The sequence below is a fragment of the Anoplopoma fimbria genome, unplaced genomic scaffold, assembly GCF_027596085.1.
Source record: "Anoplopoma fimbria isolate UVic2021 breed Golden Eagle Sablefish unplaced genomic scaffold, Afim_UVic_2022 Un_contig_11891_pilon_pilon, whole genome shotgun sequence".
Classification (NCBI taxonomy): domain Eukaryota; kingdom Metazoa; phylum Chordata; class Actinopteri; order Perciformes; family Anoplopomatidae; genus Anoplopoma; species Anoplopoma fimbria.
This window is the reverse complement of record NW_026551484.1, coordinates 39-26,368: the sequence shown is the minus strand read 5'-3', so window position 1 is coordinate 26,368 and position 26,330 is coordinate 39. Positions and strand designations below refer to the sequence as shown.

General features: G+C 40.6%; 2 protein-coding genes and 2 long non-coding RNA genes across 4 annotated transcripts; all 4 read right to left on the bottom strand.

Moving 5' to 3' along the window:
- Positions 1-41: 41 nt before the first annotated feature.
- LOC129115559 (uncharacterized) lies at positions 42-2,668 on the bottom strand (the record flags this gene model as incomplete). Its single annotated transcript, XM_054626964.1, has 8 exons — positions 2,562-2,668; positions 2,002-2,340; positions 1,597-1,869; positions 1,398-1,460; positions 920-1,009; positions 796-824; positions 299-355; positions 42-110 (listed from the first exon to the last, which is right to left on the bottom strand). Coding segments are annotated over exons 1-8 (984 nt in total), but the record flags the coding sequence as incomplete, so codon positions are not given.
- A 2,088-nt stretch (positions 2,669-4,756) lies between these two features.
- On the bottom strand, positions 4,757-7,784 carry LOC129115558 (uncharacterized). The gene is made up of 6 exons (XM_054626963.1): positions 7,700-7,784; positions 7,281-7,553; positions 7,075-7,137; positions 6,803-6,883; positions 6,691-6,719; positions 4,757-5,302 (listed from the first exon to the last, which is right to left on the bottom strand). The coding sequence occupies exons 1-6, from the start codon at positions 7,782-7,784 to the stop codon at positions 5,216-5,218; spliced, it is 618 nt and encodes a 205-aa protein (XP_054482938.1). The 3' UTR covers positions 4,757-5,215.
- Positions 7,785-20,796: 13,012 nt separating this feature from the next.
- LOC129115562 (uncharacterized) lies at positions 20,797-22,709 on the bottom strand. The gene is made up of 3 exons (XR_008533138.1): positions 22,627-22,709; positions 22,515-22,543; positions 20,797-21,349 (listed from the first exon to the last, which is right to left on the bottom strand). It is a non-coding gene; the product is annotated as an uncharacterized LOC129115562 (long non-coding RNA).
- Positions 22,710-24,620: 1,911 nt separating this feature from the next.
- LOC129115561 (uncharacterized) lies at positions 24,621-25,646 on the bottom strand. Its single transcript, XR_008533137.1, has 3 exons — positions 25,552-25,646; positions 25,032-25,373; positions 24,621-24,896 (listed from the first exon to the last, which is right to left on the bottom strand). It is a non-coding gene; the product is annotated as an uncharacterized LOC129115561 (long non-coding RNA).
- Positions 25,647-26,330: the final 684 nt, after the last annotated feature.

Here is a 26,330-nt window from a genome sequence, read left to right as displayed (position 1 = left end):
CATTGACTAGCAACAGCAGTGTAACCAATCAGACAGCTTACCTGTGCTTTAGCGTTGGTCTTCTTGGTGTAGCTGACGGAGGCGTAGGAAACACCATCCTCAGGATCAGCCTGCACAGAGAAGACAACATCATGGCTGCTCAGTGACGTGGGAAAACTAGCTTAGTTGCATGACTTGACTTCTCTTTTTCTCTGTGGTAAAGGAAACTGTGTATCTCATACTGCTGCATTTTAGAGAACAAACATGACACATATCTCACAGTGGTGGGTTAACTGTACAGTATAGAGTGTGATCTCACCATGTCATGACTGGTTTCTGGACCGGGCGGAGTCACAGCATGGTTTAAGCTCAGTCCCTGGAAAATACAGTTACATTAAATACAGTCTAGTAACAGTTTTCAATTCACATCAGTGGTTAATAATTATAGAATAAACGGTGTGCCATGCTGTAAATGTTGCATATTTACTCCTTTTATTTCTCTCAAGCTCAATTCTAAATTTGATATAGATTTTTGCACGGTAAGGATACAAGTTAGCTTTACCATGTTTTTCTGACCTTTGCTATTGAAACCAGAAGCCCGGACCCTAAACAATTTGTTCCACAGTGCATTGTGAACACGTTTTTCTGTGGAAGTCTGTTTAGGGACGGTAGTAGTCGGTAGTAGTTTTGCAGTGTTTTTTGTTCTGTTTTGTTTCAATTTAAAACGTTAACCGCCTGTCTAAAACAGCCAACGTAATCCAGGAGAAGATAGGTCATAACTGTATAAACATTTGATTATTAAGGTTCAAAACTCACAATTCTTTCATCCATCTGTGTTGTGTTCCCTGAAAAGATGAAGGAGAGTTCAGCTTCCACAAAAATGATGGAAAAAAAGAATCCCAGTCTATGAAAACACATAACAATTTAGGAAATGTCTCACCTTTAGTTCTCTTCCATCTGATGACCGCCACAGTGATTATTAAGAGAGCTGCTAAACCGGCAAACACAATGATGAGCCACATCCACCATTCTGGAAGGAGGAAAAAAAATAATATTAATCAGTTTCTGTTGGTACAAATATAACATCTGTTAACTTTTATTGACTTTTACCTTGAATGTCATTCAAAATAGTGTCTTTAACCGAATAAATAATTAAAATGCATGTGATAAGACGTTGAAGCTTTTAATGAGTATAACATATATTATTAATATATTCCTGATTCCTGTTTGAGAATAATCATCAACATCTTATGAAACCCTTTTAAAATGCGTGTTTTCTTTTATTATGTTTTGCAATTCCAAGTTCAATAGAGATTAAAAGATACCAACAGCCAGGTTTGAGACTCAGACATGTGGATAAGAGAAAGCCAACATTTGCAGCCATAAGGAGAGAGAGATGTAGGATGTTAAGTCACTACCTGGTTTTGTTGGAGTGTCATTCTTTGCAGATGATGTATTGTTTTTCCCCACTGATGTGCTTCCTTTTAATTTTGTTGAAGAGGATATGAAATAAAAAAGACAAGAAATGGTGATGATATACCTCTGTGTTTACCATCTGAGGAGACTAGATGGTATAAAACAATGTAATAAAAAACTTAAAAGAAAAAACATTCGTACCTGTTTTCTCACATGAGGACTGGGGACCGACATTACTCAGCAGGGTTTCTCCACTCTTTTTATCTGTCACCTTACACTTCAGTAACTCATAATTCTTTGATTTCTGATAAAGATGAGGAGCCAAAAGTGTCACAGTGGCTGAACAGGTACGCTGTGATGTCTCCACATCACTCTTATTACCCTCATACAGCCACTCTACTGTGTGTTCACACTGATCGTATATCAACACAGAGCAGACCAAGGAGACTGTATCAGTGGTATTTGTTCCATCCACTGGTGAAGATGTTCATAATGTGAGAGAAAGACAACAAGAGAAACATTAACTTCATCACAGTAATCTAAATTATTGTAATGTTTCAGTATATGGACAGTTTGGACTGAAAACATTTTGATGTAAATACTCACTGTTAATCACAGACAGAACCACCTGAGCATCTGGACCTTGTTGCTTGTCTGATATAAACTGTCTGCAGCTGTAACGACCAGCATCTTCAGTTGTGACATTTCTTATAACCAGAGAACAGTTTGCTGTCAAACTCAGTCTACTGGATTTAGCTTTGGAAATCACATTGTCGTTAATCTTCCCAAGATTAACCAGCTCCTTTGCTGTTTCATGACGATAACGACTGTGAAGCAAAGTAGTACTTTTACATTTGTCCTGATTTTTTATCACATTGTTACAAGACAAAGTGGCATTATCTCCAGCTCTTGTGGTGACAGAGGAGAGGGTTTGTCCACTTGCTGCTGTTAAAGATGAGAACAAATTATAAAAAAATTGAATATGTGATAAATATATGACTTTCTAGTTTCTAGTTATGTGATGATGATATTTATAACAAACGATATAAAATGTCCTTTTAAGAAGAATCCACCTGACAAACACCTTAGTTGTTTCACTTAAACCAAGTTACTTAAATACTGTTAGTAACGTTCCTTTTAGTCATGTGTGTGTTTTATGTTCTTACCTGTGAACTGAAGCAGCAGCAGTATCACAAATAAAGTCATTTTAATCCATCTGATTTCAACCATCGTGCCTCTCTTTCTCTGTCTCTTGTTCTCACGCCTTCAACTGTCAAAGCTTCTGACCGAGTGCTTCTCTTTAAGAGAGACACAGCATTTACTTCCTCTTATTAGCAAAGCGTCACTTCCTCACCAGGACTTTGAATCTTTTCCTACATTCATGCAGACTGATCAGCTTTTCATCTCTCTTAATGTCTTATAGATATCTATTTATATATCAATATAGATATCTAAACAGCTTAAAAAAACAGACGACATGCGACAAGTTAATCGAGAGAAGCTCCAGGTCAAAATGTGAACTTCTCTCACGGAAGGAATCTTAAAATAATCAGCTGAGAACTGAGTCGTTGAAGTTGACGGTGACCATCTCTTCTCACCCACCCACCAAAACCACAGCACACTTCCTTTCTGTTGGGGTATTTTGGAGTCATAATCATCTGGTTTATATTCACAGTCTGTGTTCGTATATTGCTTTGAAATGGTTTCCTAATTTTCTGTGCACAGGGATAGTATTTGCATTTTAAGACCTAATTCTCAATGCATTTTAGAGTCCAGGAGTCCAGACTGAGGTTATCTTATTTTACTGTATGAAACATTAGATTTAACAGTTTTCAATCATTCAATATGCTCATACTGGGGACAAATGAGGAAATATTAGTGCTATGAGAATGAGTTGTTAAGTCATTGCAGCGTGTTGTTATTTTCTTAGAACTGAAGGGGAAGTGTTTTGGTGAGAATGTGGGTAACACCAGCAGAGCTCTGGAGGTTTGACACTGTAGTGATGACCAAATAAGTATAAGAACTCAGAGTGTTTGTGCGCGCAGTATATGATCATATTTATTTGTAGTTACAGTGTACATATGTCTCTATATGACATACATCATTAAAAAAGACATTCTGTGGAAAGAATGTCTATTTCTGTATACTTATTTTTAATATTAGTCATCGGAGCCACCGGGTCGCATTCTGGGGAAATCAGATGAAATCATACAGGTTCACCAGAAACTCCTTCAGCTCAGACTCCAGCAGGGCCTTCAGCACCAATCAGCCCACCGCAGACAGACCCGGCGTCTCCTCCTCCTCCTCCTCCTACAGGAGCAGAGCTTCTCCTCTCTGGGAGTCAACACCGACACCACGCTGCTGGAGACCAAGGCCGTTTTTCTGAACCCGCTGGAGGGAAGAGAGGCCCGGGAGAACCAGAACCAGGACTGAGAGGGGCAGACTGTCAGACTCTCCTGCAGTAAAATGAGAGGTTTTCTAAAGGGAGTCTGGTGCTCAGAAACACTACCATTTTAGTCCACAGGGACCGCCAGAATCAACTGAAAAACTTAAAATTCCTAGTCACTTTGATTGTTATTTAAAGGTGTAGTGGTGTGGCTCTTTATTTTGCACTACAAGAACGTGATAGTCTACAAAGGATTCTCATATCAACTTAATCTTCTCAGTTTGGTTTGTGGACAGTGCAGAGAGGTAGTGAGGAAACAGAAGAACATTCTTTCATGAGCGTCTCTGTTTTTGATCACAGTACTCCTTCCTAAACATAAGGGCATGGACAAATTTGATTTGATTGCTCTAACGGAAATATTTTTACCGTAACTACATTTAAAAAGTGTCCGTAGGCTAATTATGGATTTATGGTAATGTGGCTGTTTCAATTTAATTCCCAGTTCATGACCTTACCAATGTTTGTAACTTGTTTACTTTCATTATTAATAGATTTGTGGCATCTGAATAATGTTAAAAGATGTTTGCTAAATTGAGCTGGTGTGTAGAGTGTGAAAAGAGGAGGCCCAAGAATCGACCCTTGTGGATCTCCACATCTTTTTTTTGTGTTTTCTTCTGTTTTAAATGGACACAAAGTATTCTCTGTCTTGATAATGGATTTGAACCAAATTGGGAAAGTGCCAGAAATCTCACCCAGAAACAATCTTGATCCAGCAGGAACACAATAAAAAACAATGACAGGTTACGTCTTTGCTGGACAGTAACAACAGTGAGAAAACGCAAGGACAGCGTTACATTCTGTATCCTTAATAATTTCTTTATGCAGAATTAAGAAGTAATATCTATATCACTTTCAACCGCAAAATGCATTGTACAGTTATACAAAACATGATGCATGAGTCGTTGTGAAGCACGATTTTTATTTGCAGACTATATCATTTTCAGACTCTAGTAAGGTTGAAAACTCATTCAAACCCTCAAAACATTGTGTGCAAAAACATTTTGGACAAACAGCAAACATTTTTACAGCGGTGTTATGAATTAAAATTAATGAATTTACATCTGTACACAAAAAGACAAAAAACTTGAGCAAAGCTTAACTTCAAAGGGGCTTAGTTCCAAAATCAGAGCATATCTATGACATCACTCCACCGTATCTGTGCATAGCAGAATGTTGTTGGATGCCATATAATAGCTATGAATGTCAAATAGAGAACATATTAAGAGCAATGAGAAACATCTTCATTTAAAGTTTAAATTGTTAAACTGGATGACAATTTAGACTTAACTTTTTTATACACCTTAGAAAACATTAAAAAATGATATTAAAAGGTTTATTTACATTTTTTTTGTGAGTGGATGTTGAAGTTGTTCATCAGTGGAGTCGGACAGAAGCAGAAGGTTCTCCAACATTTTCATAGGTCACTGTACCCTCATCTTCATCTTCATCTTCATGATGCACCTGTGAAAAACAACACACTTGAGATTCTGATATAAATGAAACACATAAAGCTCCATTATTCCTGCAGCCACCTGGATTAAAAACTATACTCTGTTTACAAGACTGAGGCCTGTAACAAGGAGCAGGATTTGGGTTAAGCGTCGTCACTTCAAGGTTAATTCTGTGTTTTCAATTCCACGATGGAGGTTCACTTCTTACTGGATAGATCGCCATGGTTACTTCTGCAGAACACCTAACCTGCTCCGGAGCAGGTAATGTTCGAGATAAGAGATCAATTTGTATAAAAGCACCGCCTACTGACCATTCAATTTTGGTGGGTGAATTAATATTACACAAATACGAAGAAGTTAAAGTCATAATTTAGACTAAAAGCAACACATTTTAAACAGATGCACACATGCAAAAAGACAGGTGGCAATAAATCACCGACTGTTTCAATGTGTAAATGAACAGATTATTAATGTCACTGCTTCATCTAGAGAAAGACAGATCTGACTGTAAATACATATGTGTTTTCTGGTAAATGAATATGTTGCAGATGTATTCTGATAGCGTGTGTGACAATATTTTAGCCTATTTTTCAGCTGCAACTCCTATGGTGAAAAACGGATTTACAAAGAAAATAAATAAACTGTTTATATTCCCTCATCATATATTCATATCATATATTCACTTATGTGTGTCAGCTTCTGGAGCCGTGTGTTGCAGTGAGACATGTCGGAGTCGTCTCTTGCAGACAAAGACTGGATGCAGTGTTACTTTAATGTTTGCTGTGGATGATTACAAGTTTAAAAGGAAACCTCCTTACTGCTTATAATTATTTATTTTATTTTCACTCAAGTCTGTTTCACACCGTCGGGGTTCAAGCTGAAAGACTAAGAATACATCTAAGCAACACATTCACTTAACGGTATAAACACGTGTTATTATAGTCAGAACAGTCGTTCTCTAGATGTGATATTATAAATAGAATAATTTACACATTCACACAGAAGTGATTTCTTGCCAGCTGTCCTTCCTGCATTTGGCAGTTTAAACTGTGTTGCTTTCAGTGTGAATTATGTGTTTACCTTCTACATTTTTCTATGATTTCATAGTTTTTTATGTATTTGTTAAATGCACCGCTCTGCTGACAGCAGCCTCTTCCATGTTTGTGATTGGTCAGATGCTGCAAACCCAGATTGGGAAACCCTGGGTTGATCTAACGAGTTGATAACCAGCTTCTTGTGACCGCTTATCTGGACCGTGGCTGTTAGGGTTAGTTAAAGCAGATAACCTAAAGATAACCTGGGTATGTTGAACTCGCTTCGTGTTACAGGCCTGTGATTATTCTTATTGTAAACAGTGAAAAAATACAAGCAGTTTGATTATTTAGTTTTAAAACTCACAGCATTGTCGTCCATCTGTGTTCTGTTCCCTGAAAAAGACAGAAAAAGAGTTGACTTAAGTTTCCACTGTGTAAATCTTTTTTATAAAAATGACATCTTTGAATGTTTTCACCTTTAGTTCTCTTCCACATGTAGACTGCCAGAACAATTAGCATGAGTGTTGCTAAACCCAAAATGATGAACCTCCACCAACCTGAAAATTATAATAAAGATATTAAAAACATTCCGACTGCAGATTTCTGTTGGATTTAAAATCCTGTTGCAAAGAGAAAAATAGATATGTTTTTTCCAACGTTAATATCTCCTCCATCAGCCAAGTGTCGGTCTGACATTCATTCTTTAGGATTTTTAAAGAGACAGAGATGTAAAGTTTTGAGTCACTACCTTGTTTTGTTGGAGTGTCATTCTTTGCAGATGATGTATTGTTTCTCCCCACTGATGTGCTCCCTTTTGATTTTGTTGAAAAGGATATGAAATCACAAAACATACATCAGGATCAAATACATCCTGTTCAACACCTTAAGAGACTAAATAAGAAAGAATGATGTGATCTTAAAATGTAAAAATCATAAAATACAAAAAAAACACACCTGTTTTCTCACATGAGAACTGGGGGCCGACTTTACACAGCAGGGTTTCTCCACTCTTTTTATCTGTCACCTTACACTTCAGTAACTCATAATTCTTTGATTTCTGATAAAGATGAGGAGCCAAAAGTGTCACAGTGGCTAAACAGGTACGCTGTGATGTCTCCACATCACTCTTATCACCCTCATACAGCCACTCTACTGTGTGTTCACACTGATCGTATGTCAACACGGTGCAGAACAAGGAGACTGTATCAGTGGTATTTGTTCCCTCCACTGGTGAAGATGTTCATAATGTGAGAGAAAGACAACAAGAGAAACATTAACTTCATCACAGTAACATAAATTATTGTAATGTTTCAGTATATGGACAGTTTGGATTGAAAACATTTTGATGTAAATACTCACTGTTAATCACAGACAGATCCACCAGAGCATCTGAACCTTGTTGTTTGTCTGATATAAACTGTCTGCAGGTGTAACGACCAACATCTTCAGCTGTGACATTTCTTATAACCAGAGAACAGTCTGCTGTCAAACTCAGTCTTCTGGATTTAGCTTTGGAAATCACATTGTCTTTAATCCTCCCAAGATCAACCAGCTCCTTTGCTGTTTCACCAGAACGACTGTGAATCCAAGTAGTACTGTTACATTTGTCCTGATTTTTTATCACATTGTTACAAGACAAAGTGACATTATCTCCAGCTCTTGTGGTGACAGAGGAGAGGGTTTGTCCACTTGCTGCTGTTAAAGATGAGAGAAAAATATAAAAAATGAACTTTGATATGAAAATACGTTTTTTTTTACATTTATATGTGGTGATAATGACATTAATATCAAAGAATAGCAAAAAAATATCCTTTTAACTAGAATCCACTTGACACACAGTGTTCAAAACAAACACCAAACTTTGCTGTTTCACTTAAATCAAGTTACTTAAATACTGTTAGTAACGTTCCTTTTAGTCATGTGTGTGTTTTATGTTCTTACCTGTGAACTGAAGCAGCAGCAGTATCACAAATAAAGTCATTTTAATCCATCTGATTTCAACCATCGTGCCTCTCTTTCTCTGTCTCTTGTTCTCACGCCTTCAACTGTCAAAGCTTCTGACCGAGTGCTTCTCTTTAAGAGACACACAGCATTTACTTCCTCTTATTAGTAAAGCGTCACTTCCTCACCAGGACTTTGAATCTTTTCCTACATTCATGCAGACAGATCAGCTTTTCATCTCTCTTAACGTCTTGTACATATCTATTTATATATCAATATAGATATCTAAACAGCTTAAAAAAAGACGACATGCGACAAGTTAATCGAGAGAAGCTCCAGGTCAAAATGTGAACTTCTCTCACGGAAGGAATCTTAAAATAATCAGCTGAGAACTGAGTCGTTGAAGTTGACGGTGACCATCTCTTCTCACCCACCCACCAAAACCACAGCACACTTCCTTTCTGTTGGGGTATTTTGGAGTCAAAAACATCTGGTTTATATTCACAGTCTGTGTTCGTATATTGCTTTGAAATGGTTTCCTAATTTTCTGTGCACAGGGATAGTATTTGCATTTTAAGACTTAATTCTCAATGCATTTTAGAGTCCAGGAGTCCAGACTGAGGTTATCTTATTTTACTGTATGAAACATTAGATTTAACAGTTTTCAATCATTCAATATGCTCATACTGGGGACAAATGAGGAAATATTAGTGCTATGAGAATGAGTTTTTAAGTCATTGCAGCATGTTGTTATTTTTTAGAACTAAGGGTAAGTGTTTTGGTGAGAATGTGGGTAACACCAGCAGAGCTCTGGAGGTTTAACACTCTAGTGATGACAAGAAAAGCAAAATAACTCAGAGTGTGTGTTCCCACGATATATGATCATATTTATTTATAGTTACTGTGTACATATGTCTCTATATGACATACATCATTGAAAAAGACCGTCAGTGGGAAGTGTCTATTTATATATAGTTATTCTTAATGCTAGTCAGTGGCACCTGTTAACACTGCTAACAGCGCTAACAATGGCGAAGGTTTGCCCACTTGATGCTGTGAAAGATGAGAGAATATAAAAGATGATTTATTTAACTGTGATATGAAAATATTTTTTTTTACAGATATACGTGATGATATTAATAACAAACAAAATAACAAATGTCCCTTTAACAAGATTCCACTTGACACACCGTGTTCAAAACAAACACCTTAGCTCAAACCAAGTTACTCAAATACTATTAGAAACTTCCTCTTATTGGTAAAGCTAAAGTCCCATCTTTTCCTTATTTTGACTTTGAATCTTTTTTTAGAGATACCATTCATGCAGACAGATCAGCTTTTCATCTCTCTAAATGTCTTGTAGACATCTAAACAGCCCAAAAAGACGTGTTTGAATGTTGAGATTGAAGTGGAACCCTACAGATGATATAGAGGGAATATGTGGTTCTGTCTTTCTTTCTTCAGAAGTTCGATAAGAGACAACTTCTCTCTCAGAACTGGCAGCAGGCTATTTCGTAACCCTGCTGATGTGGCTGTTTGAATTAAGGGCACAGATCATTACATTACCAATGTTGCTCACTCGTCGTCTGTGCATAGCAGAATGGTTTTTTTGGGAGTCAACCTGAACGCTGGCTGTTGACCTTTCATTTCCTTTAAAACATTTTGACATTTTTGTTTTAACTGGATGGAATTTGGGGCATCTGAATATTTAGATATTTGGCAAAAACATAGCTAGTGTATGCATGTAGAGTTTGGAAAGAAAAGCCTTGGCAAAAAATTTTTGGTGTTTCTTTTCTTACCAATAAATTCAAATTAGATTTAAACCAAATTGGGAATTTGCCTGTGATTACGTCGTATGTGTCATGGCCTCTACCTCTGCTTAGCCTGCAGCCACTCCCCCTTTCCCTGTGTGTGTTGGTGTTTGTTTGATTGCAGGAGTGGAGACAGGTGTACAGGAACCAGGCCACCAGCTGTCCTCCATCTCAATCAGCCTGCCCTGAAAAGCCCGGTCCGAACTCCTCCAGATGGTAGACTCTGTTACTCAGTTAGTGTCGCTCTCGCTCTCCAGTCTATTTGGCATATTATCGGTTACCCTGTTGCTTAATTCCTGTTTTCCTGTTCCCTCAGCTTTCCCCTGCCTGAACCTGCCTTTGTCCCCAGCCATGGTCAGGAGGTGCAGGAGTCGGCCGGAGCGCCGACGAGTCAAGAGTCGCAGGAGTCGGCAGGGGCGCCGATGGGTCAGGAGTCATGCCGACTGGACAGGAGTCAGCCGGGGCGCCGACGGGTCAGGATCGCCGGAACTGGACAGGAGTCAGGAGTCGGCCGGGGCGCCGACGGGTCAGGAGTCGGCCGGGCGCCGACGGAACAGGAGTCGGCCGGAACGCCGACGGGACAGGAGTCGGCAGGGGCGCCGATGCATCAGGAGTCGGCAGGAACGTCCGACGGGTCAGGAGTCGGCCGGAACGCCGACGGTACAGGAGTCGGCCGGAACTCCGACGGTACAGGAGTCGGCCGGAACGCCGACGGGTCAGGAGTCGGCCGGGGCGCCGACGGGTCAGGAGTCGGCCGGAACGCCGACTGCACTGGAGTCGGCCGGGCGCCGACGGGTCAGGAGTCGGCCGGGGCGCTGACGGAACAGGAGTCGGCCGGAACGCCGACGGGACAGGAGTCGGCCGGGACGCCGACGGAACAGGAGTCGGCCGGGACGCCGACGGAACAGGAGTCGGCCGGGACGCCGACGGAACAGGAGTCGGCAGGGGCGCCGATGCGTCAGGAGTCGGCAGGAACGTCGACGGGTCAGGAGTCGGCCGGAACTCCGACGGTACAGGAGTCGGCCGGAACGCCGACGGGTCGGCCGGGGCGCCGATTGGACAGGAGTCGGCCGGAACGCCGACTGCACTGGAGTCGGCCGGAACGCCAACGGGTCAGGAGTCGGCCGGGAACGCCGATGGGACAGGAGTCGGCCGGAACGCCGACGGGACAGGAGTCGGCCGGAACGCCGACGGGACAGGAGTCGTCGGCCGGGACGCCGACGGAACAGGAGTCGGCCGGGACGCCGACGGAACAGGAGTCGGCAGGGGCGCCGATGCGTCAGGAGTCGGCCGGAACGCCAACGGGTCAGGAGTCGGCCGGAACGCCGATGGGACAGGAGTCGGCCGGAACGCCGACGGGACAGGAGTCGGCCGGAACGCCGACGGGACAGGAGTCGGCCGGAACGCCGACGGGACAGGAGTCGGCCGGGACGCCGACGGAACAGGAGTCGGCCGGGACGCCGACGGAACAGGAGTCGGCAGGGGCGCCGATGGGACAGGAGTCGGCAGGAACGCCGACGGGTCAGGAGTCGGCCAGGAGTCGGCCGGAACTCCGACTGGACAGGAGGAGTCAGCCGGCCGGAACGCCGACTGCACTCAGGAGTCGGCCGGGCGCCGACGGAACAGGAGTCGGCCGGGACGCCGACGGAACAGGAGTCGGCAGGGGCGCCGATGCGTCAGGAGTCGGCCGGAACGCCAACGGGTCAGGAGTCGGCCGGAACGCCGATGGGACAGGAGTCGGCCGGAACGCCGACGGGACAGGAGTCGGCCGGAACGCCGACGGGACAGGAGTCGGCCAGGACGCCGACGGAACAGGAGTCGGCCGGGACGCCGACGGAACAGGAGTCGGCAGGGGCGCCGACGGTCAGGAGTCGGCAGGAACGTCGACGGGTCAGGAGTCGGTCAGGAGTCGGCCGGAACTCCGACGGGACAGGAGGAGGGCCGGAACGCCGACTGGACAGGAGGTGGCAGGGCGCCGACGGAACAGGAGTCGGCAGGAACGCCGACGGGTCAGGAGTCGGCCGGAACGCCGACGGTACAGGAGCGCCAACGGGTCAGGAGTCGGCCGGGCGCCGGGGTCAGGAGTCGGCCGGAACGCCGATGGGACAGGAGTCGGCCGGAACGCCGACTGCACTGGAGTCGGCCGGGCGCCGACAGGTCAGGAGTCGGCCGGGCGCTGACGGAACAGGAGTCGGCCAGAACGCCGAAGGGACAGGAGTCGGCCGGGACGCCGACGGAACAGGAGTCGGCCGGGACGCGAAATGGGTCTGCGAAATGGCTGTCGTGAGCTGCTGAACCTGGTTAAACAGGGCAGTCCAGGCCTGGTTGCTGCTCGCCAGGGCGTGACGAACATCAGCGGTCTTGGTGACAACCTTGGTCTCGCGTCTCTGGAGCGCCTCTTCAATGGAACCGGGCTTGTGACGAGGTGTCGAACGCTGGGCCCTGTCGTGGCCAGATCGTACTGTCACGGTTGGTGTGTGGACCCAAGAGCAGTACGACGAGGAGACAGATAAAGTTCTGGAGCTTTATTTGAAGCTGAGAACACAGCAGACAGACAGGCAGGCAGGATATGACTCACAGTGGGAAACAGGTAAGGGATCAGGCAGACGGAAACCAGAGGAAGCGGAGGCTAATCTCGTGGTCGGGGACAGAAGGCTGAGACGTTGACCGGGGCACAGGCAAGGCAGGGAAGTCCAGACAGGCAGGGTCGGCAACGGGAAATCAGTCCACGGGAAATTGCTGGAAAGCGTAGCATGAAAACAACGAACGATCTGGCCGCGAGTGTGTGAATGAGTGGGGCATTTATACTGCAGGGTGGAGGTGCAGCAGAGTGAGCAGGTGAGAGGGATGGTGCTGATGAGGTGGGTGTGGCAGACAGGTGCACTGCATGAGGCTGATTAGGTGAGTGAGGGAGAGTGTGGTGAGAGAGAGGGGGCTGAGCTGTGAGCTGGAAGTGGAACTGGGAGTGGCCGGAGTGAACTGAGAGAGAGTGACAGGCAGGTGAACAGAGTGAGCCAATTAGGTGAGTGAGACAGAGTGACAGGGAGTATGGAACTACTGGCAGTATGGAGGAAGAACTGTGACAATTATACACACTTGTTATAATTGCTATTATTGTGCAATCAAACTAACATTAAAGCAATATTTTATTCAAGGGACAACTGAGGAAACCCAGGCCCTCATTGTCTGTATGACTGGGTAAGGGATGGAGCCAGATTTGTGATTAATATCTTATTGACGAGGCAGTGTGTCACTCTGTGTCACTCTTTGTTTATGTTTTTTCCAGGGACTTTGTAACCACTTCTGACCTGGAAATAACTGCCAAACAGGCCAAAACGAAGTAGAACAACAACAAGTTTGCTGCAACAACCAGGGGCGGACTAATGGAGTGCTGCCCCCGGAGTGCAGCATCCATCTGATGCTGCACTCCGGTCTATTATGTATTATATTTATTGCTTATTTATGTGTTTTTACTATTTGATATTTATTAAACTGTTTTCTAAATATGAATTGTCTATCAATTGTTGAAGTCTACCAGAATAAAAATTTCCCTCTGACCTGTTTGATCCGGTGCTTTCTGTTATTAATGTAATCTATTTATTTCATTGCTTGATAGGCAGTGTAAGAGCACACCTATCTTCCCAGGTTCTGAGTCAAAAAGTTACATTAGCCTACATGATTACTGTATTATAGACATGAAATGTCCTGTTTCTGTTGATGTCTGTCCTGGTTAATGACTAATGATGTGCGTGGCAGGTAGGCTACTTCTTGCACTGATGTATTGTGATGTTTGTGCACCTAACTGTACAAGGCCTGTCAGACTGAGTATCAGCCTCTTTATGTTGAGTACCAAGAAGACAAATGGCAGGTCTGTATGTGGAATGTATGCTAATCCATTCCAATATTAAACTAAAGTATCAAACCTCCCCTGAACTTGCCAGTTTATCAGGTAGGCCTAGATAAAGCTAATGTAGTCAAATATAACAGCCCTGTATATACATGTTAACTTCAGCAAGGTTATAATGTTACTTTTTTTTTAATGTAAATAGTTTTTCAGAGGTGTTGGTCCATCCCATGTATATGAAGGGTAGACTAAATATTAGAAACACCTCTCAGTATAACGTTACAGTTCAACAGCACCACAAACCAAGCTGACACAAAAAATAAATCACCACCTCTAAAACATTAAATAAAGACTTTATACAATATTAAACTGCATTAGTTTTTAACCTAGGCATGCCTAATCATGCCAAGTAAACTGTCAAGTCTACATATAAATGATAGTAGACAGGTTAAAAAGCATAGGATGATTAGACAAACGTACAAAGCTAGAGAGACAGGCTAATATGGCCCGTCCTCCTCTTCAGCTTCTCTATAATGCACAGCAACGGCAACCAGCCTCTGATCCAATTTGATGTCCTAATAATTTTTTATATTATATATTATATTATATATTATATATATTATATTATAATTATATTATATATTATAATATATCATTTCGTTTTATTATATATTATAATATTATATAAATATATTATATATTATATATTTTATTATATATTATATCATTATATATTATATTATATATATATTTTATTATATATTATATATTATATATTATCATTTATTATATTATATAATATTATATATTATATATTATATATTATATATATATATATATTATATCATTTTCATTTTATGTCAATATATATTACAGTGAAGATAACTGGAGTAGACAGGAGCCATGGCTCTGGTCAGTACGAGCTGAGTTGGTGACGTCATCAAGTTCGCTGCTGTTCCGATTGCAGTCGAACTATCGAACTAGCTACTGAACTAGCAAGTTTGCAAGTCCAAACTTGACAATACTTGGTATTGAGAAAGAGCCCATGAATTAACAAAATAATAAAGATTGCTTTATTATTTTTGTATGTAAAAAAAATGTCTTTCTTAAGCAGCAATACAAAATGTTCCAAAATCTTTTATAATCATTTGCAAGTGATTAGCTTTGATGTAGCCTATTCGTATTATTAGCAAACACTGCATGTCATCACTTACTTTAGCTGCAGTAGAGGAGGATGGATAGCTGCTCGACAAACAGTCAGAAAATGTGCATTTCTGCAGATTGACGTTCTGCTAGGTGCTGTAACTATAACATATAAGAGATTTAAACCCAATCCATGATGTCTCCCTAAACCTACCCAAGTCATTTGTGTCCGGTCTACCTCCGAGCACATCCACAGTAACATACTTTCAATATCACCACATGAAGTGTTTGAAGTTTTAGAGATCTGTTCATTATCGATTAGGCTGACACAAGAAGATTTCAATATTTACTCCAAAACTACTGGATATAAAAAGCTGATAAAAAAAACATGTAAAATATCTTATTTGATTGGTTTGTTGGCGTAGCGGTCGCTGGGAGAAGAGGAGGAAGACTTCACAGTGCTGTAGGTCACCACATCATCATCATCATCATCATTATCATCATCATCTTTAACCCGAACCTGGGAAACGAGAGGGAAAGGACGTGATTTAATACAACACGTTGTGATCGAACACAATCAAAGATAACAATGCAAAACATACACAGACTTGAATGTTTCTTGAGGACTGAAGTCGCCATGAGACATTTATGGTGTTGACAACAAATATCCCCTTCAGGATGACTTGTGACAATGGTCCTTTAACTTTTCATCTGCTGCCATCTTCTGGTAAAAATGTTAAATTTAAATACTTCCAATCAGCCTCAGCTGTAATTTGTGTTTAACGCTTATTATCTCCACCAGGAGAATCATGTGATTGGTCGTGAGTGTGTGTGTGCCACGGTGAGTGAGTGAGTGTCTGTGTCTGTCCACGGTTAATCATTCTGTTGCAGCAAACGGCATAATATTTTGGCTGCATGCTCAAGGACCTCTGGTGGTTGCATTTGACTCACACACGGCCGAAAACTCTTGTTTCTTCATTGACTAGCAACAGCAGTGTAACCAATCAGACAGCTTACCTGTGCTTTAGCGTTGGTCTTCTTGGTGTAGCTGACGGAGGCGTAGGAAACACCATCCTCAGGATCAGCCTGCACAGAGAAGACAACATCATGGCTGCTCAGTGACGTGGGGAAACTAGCTTAGTTGCATGACTTGACTTCTCTTTTTCTCTGTGGTAAAGGAAACTGTGTATCTCATACTGCTGCATTTTAGAGAACAAACATGACACATATCTCACAGTGGTGGGTTAACTGTACAGTATAGAGTGTGATCTCACCATGTCATGACTGGTTTCTGGACCGGGCGGAGTCACAGCATGGTTTAAGCTCAGTCCCTGGAAAATACAGTTACATTAAATACAGTCTAGTAACAGTTTTCAATTCACATCAGTGGTTAATAATTATAGAATAAACGGTGTGCCATGCTGTAAATGTTGCATATTTACTCCTTTTATTTCTCTCACGCTCAATTCTAAATTTGATATAGATTTTTCCACGGTAAGGATACAAGTTAGCTTTACCATGTTTTTCTGACCTTTGCTATTGAAACCAGAAGCCCGGACCCTAAACAATTTGTTCCACAGTGCATTGTGAACACGTTTTTCTGTGGAAGTCTGTTTAGGGACGGTAGTAGTCGGTAGTAGCTTTGCAGTGTTTTTTGTTCTGTTTTGTTTCAATTTAAAACGTTAACCGCCTGTCTAAAACAGCCAACGTAATCCAGGAGAAGATAGCTCATAACTGTATAAACATTTGATTATTAAGGTTCAAAACTCACAATTCTTTCATCCATCTGTGTTGTGTTCCCTGAAAAGATGAAGGAGAGTTCAGCTTCCACAAAAATGATGGAAAAAAGAATCCCAGTCTATGAAAACACATAACAATTTAGGAAATGTCTCACCTTTAGTTCTCTTCCATCTGATGACCGCCACAGTGATTATTAAGAGAGCTGCTAAACCGGCAAACACAATGATGAGCCACATCCACCATTCTGGAAGGAGGAAAAAAATAATATTAATCAGTTTCTGTTGGTACAAATATAACATCTGTTAACTTTTATTGACTTTTACCTTGAATGTCATTCAAAATAGTGTCTTTAACCGAATAAATAATTAAAATGCATGTGATAAGACGTTGAAGTTTTAAGATAAAAAATAAAAACTTAACTTCTGTGTGCTACATATTCCTGATTGTGGTTTGAGAATAATCATCAACATCTTATGAAACCCTTTTAAAATGCGTGTTTTCTTTTATTATGTTTTGCAATTCCAAGTTCAATAGAGATTAAAAGATACCAACAGCCAGGTTTGAGACTCAGACATGTGGATAAGAGAAAGCCAACATTTGCAGCCATAAGGAGAGAGAGATGGAGGATGTAAAGTCACTACCTGGTTTTGTTGACTTTTCAGATGATGTATTGTTTTTCCCCACTGATGTGCTTCCTTTTGATTTTGTTGAATATGACATGAAATAGCAAAACACAAGAAATAGTGACAAAATACCTTCATGTTTACTATCTGAGGAGACTAAAAAAAAAAAATAATGTAATCTTAAAACTTTAAATAAAAACAATCGTACCTGTTTTCTCACATGAGAACTGGGGGCCGACTTTACTCAGCAGGGTTTCTCCACTCTTTTTATCTGTCACGTTACACTTCAGTAACTCATAATACTTTGATTTCTGACAAAGATGAGGAGCCAAAAGTGTCACAGTTGCTGAACAGGTATGCTGTGATGTCTCCACATCACTCTTATTACCCTCATACAGCCACTCTACTGTGTGTTCACACCCCTCGTATGTCAACACGGTGCAGAACAAGGAGACTGTATCAGTGGTATTTGTTCCCTCCACTGGTGAAGATGTTCATAATGTGAGAGAAAGACAAGAAGAGAAACATTAACTTCATCACAGTAATCTAAATTATTGTAATGTTTCAGTATATGGACAGTTTGGACTGAAAACATTTTGATGTAAATACTCACTGTTAATCACAGACAGAACCACCAGAGCATCTGGACCTTGTTGTTGTGTTTGTCCTGATATAAACTGTCTGCAGGTGTAACGACCAACATCTTCAGCTGTGACATTTCTTATAACCAGAGAACAGTTTGACGTCAAACTCAGTCTACTGGATTTAGCTTTGGAAATCACATTGTCTTTAACCTTCCCAAGATTAACCAGCTCCTCTGTTACACGACGAGAACGACTGTAAAGCCAAGTAGTACTTTTACATTTGTCCTGATTTTTTATCACATTGTTACAAGACAAAGTGACATTGTCTCCAGCTCTTGTGATGACAGAGGAGAGGGTTTGTCCACTTGCTGCTGTTAAAGATGAGAGAAAAATATAAAAAAAATTGAATATGTGATAAGAATATGACTTTTTAGTTTCTAGTTATGTGATGATGATATTTATAACAAACGATATAAAATGTCCTTTTAAGAAGAATCCACTTGACAAACACCTTAGTTGTTTCACTTAAATCAAGTTACTCAAATACTGTTAGTAACGTTCCTTTTAGTCATGTGTGTGTTTTATGTTCTTACCTGTGAACTGAAGCAGCAGCAGTATCACAAATAAAGTCATTTTAATCCATCTGATTTCAACCATCGTGCCTCTCTTTCTCTGTCTCTTGTTTTCACGCCTTCATCTGTCAAAGCTTCTGACCGAGTGCTTCTCTTTAAGAGAGACACAGCATTTACTTCCTCTTATTAGTAAAGCGTCACTTCCTCACCATGACTTTGAATCTTTTCCTACATTCATGCAGACAGATCAGCTTTTCATCTCTCTTAATGTCTTATAGATATCTATTTATATATCAGTATAGATATCTAAACAGCTTAAAAAACCAGACGACATGTGACAAGTTAATCGAGAGAAGCTCCAGGTCAAAATGTGAACTTCTCTCACGGAAGGAATCTTAAAATAATCAGCTGAGAACTGAGTCGTTGAAGTTGATGGTGACCATCTCTTCTCACCCACCCACCAAAACCACAGCACACTTCCTTTCTGTTGGGGTATTTTGGAGTCATAATCATCTGGTTTATATTCACAGTCTGTGTTCGTATATTGCTTTGAAATGGTTTCCTAATTTTCTGTGCACAGGGATAGTATTTGCATTTTAAGACCTAATTCTCAATGCATTTTAGAGTCCAGGAGTCCAGACTGAGGTTATCTTATTTTACTGTATGAAACATTAGATTTAACAGTTTTCAATCATTCAATATGCTCATACTGGGGACAAATGAGGAAATATTAGTGCTATGAGAATGAGTTTTTAAGTCATTGCAGCGTGTTGTTATTTTCTTAGAACTGAAGGGGAAGTGTTTTGGTGAGAATGTGGGTAACAACACCGCAGAGCTCTGGAGGTTTGACACTGTAGTGATGACCAAATAAGTATAAGAACTCAGAGTGTTTGTGCGCGCAGTATATGATCATATTTATTTGTAGTTACTGTGTACATATGTCTCTATATGACATACATCATTAAAAAAGACATTCTGTGGAAAGAATGTCTATTTCTGCATACTTATTTTTGATATTAGTCATCGGAGCCACCGGGTCGCATTCTGGGGAAATCAGATGAAATCATACAGGTTGACCAGAAACTCCTTCAGCTCAGACTCCAGCAGGGCCTTCAGCACCAATCAGCCCACCGCAGACAGACCCGGCGTCTCCTCCTCCTCCTCCTCCTACAGGAGCAGAGCTTCTCCTCTCTGGGAGTCAACACCGACACCACGCTGCTGGAGACCAAGGCCGTTTTTCTGAACCCGCTGGAGGGAAGAGAGGCCCGGGAGAACCAGAACCAGGACTGAGAGGGGCAGACTGTCAGACTCTCCTGCAGTAAAATGAGAGGTTTTCTAAAGGGAGTCTGGTGCTCAGAAACACTACCATTTTAGTCCACAGGGACCGCCAGAATCAACTGAAAAACTTAAAATTCCTAGTCACTTTGATTGTTATTTAAAGGTGTAGTGGTGTGGCTCTTTATTTTGCACTACAAGAACGTGATAGTCTACAAAGGATTCTCATATCAACTTAATCTTCTCAGTTTGGTTTGTGGACAGTGCAGAGGGTAGTGAGGAAACAGAAGAACATTCTTTCATGAGCGTCTCTGTTTCTGATCACAGTACTCCTTCCTAAACATAAGGGCATGGACAAATTTGATTTGATTGCTCTAACGGAAATATTTTTACCTTAACTACATTTAAAAAGTGTCCGTAGGCTAATTATGGATTTATGGTAATGTGGCTGTTTCAATTTAATTCCCAGTTCATGACCTTACCAATGTTTGTAACGTGTTTACTTTCATTATTAATAGATTTGTGGCATCTGAATAATGTTAAAAGATGTTTGCTAAATTGAGCTGGTGTGTAGAGTGTGAAAAGAGGAGGCCCGAGAATCGACCCTTGTGGATCTCCACATCTTTTTTTTGTGTTTTCTTCTGTTTTAAATGGACACAAAGTATTCTCTGTCTTGATAATGGATTTGAACCAAATTGGGAAAGTGCCAGAAATCTCACCCAGAAACAATCTTGATCCAGCAGGAACACAATAAAAAACAATGACAGGTTACGTCTTTGCTGGACAGTAACAACAGTGAGAAAACGCAAGGACAGCGTTACATTCTGTATCCTTAATAATTTCTTTATGCAGAATTAAGAAGTAATATCTATATCACTTTCAACCGCAAAATGCATTGTACAGTTATACAAAACATGATGCATGAGTCGTTGTGAAGCACGTTTTTTATTTGCAGACTATATCATTTTCAGACTCTGGTAAGGTTGAAAACTCATTCAAACCCTCAAAACATTGTGTGCAAAAACATTTTGGACAAACAGCAAACATTTTTACAGCGGTGTTATGAATTAAAATGAATGAATTTACATCTGTACACAAAAAGACAAAAAACTTGAGCAAAACTTAACTTCAAAGGGGCTTAGTTCCAAAAATCAGAGCATATCTATGAAATCACTCCACCGTATCTGTGCATAGCAGAATGTTGTTGGATGCTATATAATAGCTATGAATGTCAAATAGAGAACATATTAAGAGCAATGAGAAACATCTTCATTAAAAGTTTAAATTGTTAAACTGGATGACAATTTAGACTTAACTTTTTTATACACCTTAGAAAACATTAAAAAATGATATTAAAAGGTTTATTTACATTTTTTTTTGTGAGTGGATGTTGAAGTTGTTCATCAGTGGAGTCGGACAGAAGCAGAAGGTTCTCCGACATTTTCATAGGTCACTGTACCCTCATCTTCATCTTCATCTTCATGATGCACCTGTGAAAAACAACACACTTGAGATTCTGATATAAATGAAACACATAAAGCTCCATTATTCCTGCAGCCACCTGGATTAAAAACTATACTCTGTTTACAAGACTGAGGCCTGTAACAAGGAGCAGGATTTGGGTTAAGCGTCGTCACTTCAAGGTTAATTCTGTGTTTTCAATTCCACGATGGAGGTTCACTTCTTACTGGATAGATCGCCATGGTTACTTCTGCAGAACACCTAACCTGCTCCGGAGCAGGTAATGTTCGAGATAAGAGATCAATTTGTATAAAAGCACCGCCTACTGACCATTCAATTTTGGTGGGTGAACCGTGAATTAATATTACACAAATACGAAGAAGTTAAAGTCATAATTTAGACTAAAAGCAACACATTTTAAACAGATGCAAACATGCAAAAAGACAGGTGGCAATAAATCACCGACTGCTTCAATGTGTAAATGAACAGATTATTAATGTCACTGCTTCATCCAGAGAAAGACACATCTGACTGTAAATACATATGTGTTTTCTGGTAAATGAATATGTTGCAGATGTATTCTGATAGCGTGTGTGACAATATTTTAGCCGATTTTTCAGCTGCAACTCCTATGGTGAAAAACGGATTTACAAAAAAAATAGAAATAAACTGTTTATATTCCCTCATCATATATTCATATCATATATTCACTTATGTGTGTCAGCTTCTGGAGCCGTGTGTTGCAGTGAGACATGTCGGAGTCGTCTCTTGCAGACAAAGACTGGATGCAGTGTTACTTTAATGTTTGCTGTGGATGATTACAAGTTTAAAAGGAAACCTCCTTACTGCTTGAAATGATTTATTTTATTTTCACTCAAGTCTGTTTCACACCGTCGGGGTTCAAACTGAAAGACTAAGAATACATCTTAGCAACACATTCACTTAACGGTATAAACACGTGTTATTATAGTCAGAACAGTCGTTCTCTAGATGTGATATTATAAATAGAATAATTTACACATTCACACAGAAGTGATTTCTTGCCAGCTGTCCTTCCTGCATTTGGCAGTTTAAACTGTGTTGCTTTCAGTGTGAATTATGTGTTTACCTTCTACATTTTTCTATGATTTCTTATTTTTTATGTATTTGTTAAATGCACTGCTCTGCTGACAGTTTTTTAGTTTTAAAACTCACAGCATTGTCGTCCATCTGTGTTCTGTTCCCTGAAAAAGACAGAAAAAGAGTTGACTTAAGTTTCCACTGTGTAAATCTTTTTTATAAAAATGACATCTTTGAATGTTTTCACCTTTAGTTCTCTTCCACATGTAGACTGCCAGAACAATTAGCATGAGTGTTGCTAAACCCAAAATGATGGACCTCCACCAACCTGGAAATTATATTAAAGGTATTAAAAACATTCCGACTGCAGATTTCGGTTGGATTTAAAATCCTGTTGCAAAGAGAAAAATATATATGCTTTTTCCAACGTTAATATCTCCTCCATCAGCCAAGTGTCGGTCTGACATTGATTCTTTAGGATTTTTAAAGAGACAGAGATGTAAAGTTTTGAGTAACTACCTTGTTTTGTTGGAGTGTCATTCTTGGAATGATTGAAAACTGTTGAATCTAATGTTATCATGTCTTTACTGCTAAAACTTCTTATCCATTCATATCAGTGTTTCTAATGTTTCTTACAGTAAAGTAAGACCTTTCATTTCCTTTAAAACATTTTGACATTTTTGTTTTAACTGGATGGAATTTGGAGCATCTGAATATTTAGATATTTGGCAAAAACATAGCTAGTGTATGCATGTAGAGTTTGGAAAGAAAAGCCTTGGCAAAAATTTTTTGGTGTTTCTTTTCTTACCAATAAATTCAAATTAGATTTAAACCAAATTGGGAATTTGCCTGTGATTACGTCATATATGTGTCATGGCCTCTACCTCTACCTCTGCTTAGCCTGCAGCCACTCCCCCTTTCCCTGTGTGTGTTGGTGTTTGTTTGATTGCAGGAGTGGAGACAGGTGTACAGGAGCCAGGCCACCAGCTGTCCTCCATCTCAATCAGCCTGCCCTGAAAAGCCCGGTCCGGACTCCTCCAGATGGTAGACTCTGTTAACCAGTTAGTGTCGCTCTAGCTCTCCAGTCTATTTGGCATATTGTCGGTTACCCTGTTGCTTAATTCCTGTTCTCCTGTTCCCTCAGCTTTCCCCTGCCTGAGCCTGCCTTTGTCTCCAGCCCTGTTCCCTGCTCGTCTCCAGCTCCTGTCCTGGCTCCCTGGCTTCGCCCCACCTGATCCCCTCGTCCTTCCTGCAATGCATGCCCTGCTGAGAACAATAAACCCCTCACCCCTACTCTCTGCCTCCCCGTCTCTCTGTGCTGCATTCAGGTCCACCAGTCTCGGCATAACAATATGGACAGTAACCACAGTGAGAATATGTAAGGACAGAGTTATATTCTATATCCTGAATATATTTGAATATAGATGTACAGCCACCAGCCTGGAATGAGAACAAAAACATTACACATTTTTCGATGCAGCTTTCTGTTTTGTTCAAAATCTATTTTTTTAAACAAACATTTGTTAACCTTCCCATTCAATTCACAACCATGTATTCACAACAAGTCGACCAAAACATTCCAATTAACTTTCATGAAGTTAACATAATTTAGTTTGAACCTTTTCACACTGAAAGGTTTCAAACTGTAAACCAAGAACACAGACAACTCCCAGAGCGGAAAACACCGTGCTAGAGACCTGTCAATCAGTGTGTAGCCCCGCCCTAAAGCATCCCCTGCTTTATGGTCTGTTTGACTCTAAATGGAGCATCATTTACTAAATGAACATCATGCTGTATTGAAGAAGACTTGAAACTAGAGATTGAGACCATAAACTCATGTTTACAATGTTTACTGAGGGAATGAATCAAGAGAGAAGTAGAGTCATTTTCTCATAGACTTCTATACAACCAGAGGAGTCGCCCCCTGATGGACAGGAGCGAGAATGCAGCTTTAAGGTAAGTGATTGGCTTCACTTTTCAGGCCTAGAAGTAGCCACATGACATCACTCTGACCTCCTCATATTTGATACGTTGAAAGCTTACGTGATCAACAACATATTACATTTGCCTTGAAATTAAATTCACAATGCAGTGTTGTTGTATGTGAACGTCATTTTTAGGAGGCAGGGCTGCCTCTAAAACCCTTAAAATCCATCAAACAAACATAAACAATTTATTCTTCACAACAGTAGTCATTGATCTGAAACAGCTGATGTTCTCACCTGTTGTGTTGACTGAGGACCGAGGAGGGCTGAAGGTGAACAGATGCTCTTCAACTCGTTAAACGATCATGGGTCACTTTACACTTCAATAACTCATAATTCTTTGATGTGTACACAAGATGTGAAGTCCTGAAACTCACATTGGATGAGCAGACAGACGTTGATGTCTTCAAGTCTTTGTTGTCTTTATCCACATCTTGACCCTGAAGCAGCCACTTCACTGTGTGTTTACATCCTTCATATGTCGACACAGAGCAGTTTAACGTCACCTCATCAGTGTCCTTGTGTTCAGTCACTGTTGGTGAAGATGGAGACGTTGTGAGAGAAAGAAAAGTAAAATCAACTTCATCACTATAATCATTATTATTATAATGTTTCAGTATATTGTTCTGACAAGACAGTTTGAAAACATTATGATGTAAATACTCACTGGTAACAACAGACAGATAAACCACAGCATCTGAACCTTCTTCTCGTCCTGATCTGAACTGTCTGCAGTCATAACGACCAACATCTTCATCTGTGACGTTCTTTATAACCAGAGAACAGTTCTCTGAAACACTCAGTCTGTCTGATTTAGCTTTGGCTGTTTCAACAATCTTTCCAAGTGAAACCAGCACTACTACTGCTGGTCTGCTTCTTAAATCAGTAAAGAGCCACTTAGTAGTGTCACAGTTCTTATGATCCTCTAACACATTGTTACAAGGAAAAGTGACGTCATCTCCATCTCTGACAGTGAAGGAGTAGAATGAAGGTTCAGCTGCTGCTCCTTCTTAGGAGAGAAACAACGAAAAATAAGTATCAGGTAATAATGTTCATAGTCATATTTTAGAAACAACAGATGATCACAAAAGTGTGTAAAATCACTATGTGAAATACAAAAAGCAGTCTTGGCTGTCCGAGTTAAACGGACGCTAGTGCTGCTTATATTTTTATATTAATATCCTTACCTTTAATCTGGAGCAGTAAAAAATAAATTGGAATCCATCTGAATTCAACCATCGTGCTTCTCTGTCACTCTTGCTCTCACTCTCTCACCTGCCAACGTCTTTAAAGAAAACCCATATAGTATCTACTTCCTGTTACAAGTAAGCTGTCAGTTTCCTCATAGTGTCTTGCTTTCTTCCTCTGATGTCAGTTGGTCTTTTTTTTTTCTTTTTTTACCAAGAGTGACAACATATGCTTTCCTTCCTCAGGCTGCATTCATTCCAAATCCGGGACCTTCCCGTAGGTTTGTGTGGAGGTGTGGATGTGGTAGTTTGTGCTTTAGAACTTAAACAACGTGACTCAATCAGAAATGAACGTTTTACTCTTCTGAGTCACAGCTCTGTTCTCAGTAGCGACGGCTGAATGAAGTCTGAATGCTGTGTTTCCAAAAATCAAACAATAATGTGAACTGTTACACAAGGAGAACGACTGTGAAGCCAAGTAGTACTGTTACATTTGTCCTGATTTTTTATCACATTGTTACAAGACAAAGTGACTTCATCTCCAGCTCTTGTGGTGACAGAGGAGAGGGTTTGTCCTCTTGCTGCTGTTAAAGATGAGAGAAAAATATAAAAAAAATTGAATATGTGATAAATATATGACTTTTTAGTTTCTAGTTATGCAATAATAATAATAATCAATCCTTTATTAGTCCCACAATGGGGACATTTTTTCTCTGCATTTAACCCATCCCGGAGGAGCAGTGGGCTGCAATGAAGCGCCCGGGAGCAACTTGGGGTTA

Excerpts from the sequence above, each read along its gene's own strand:
- LOC129115558 (XM_054626963.1), bottom strand. The coding sequence starts at position 7,784 with ATGTCACAGCTGAAGATGTTGGTCGTTACACCTGCAGACAGTTTATAT. Across the intron at positions 7,554-7,699 it reads TCAGATGCTCTGGTGGATCT|TGGAGGGAACAAATACCACT; the intron begins GTCTGTGATTAA and ends CATCTTCACCAG. Across the intron at positions 5,303-6,690 it reads CACAGATGGACGACAATGCT|GTGCATCATGAAGATGAAGA; the intron begins GTGAGTTTTAAA and ends TGTTTTTCACAG.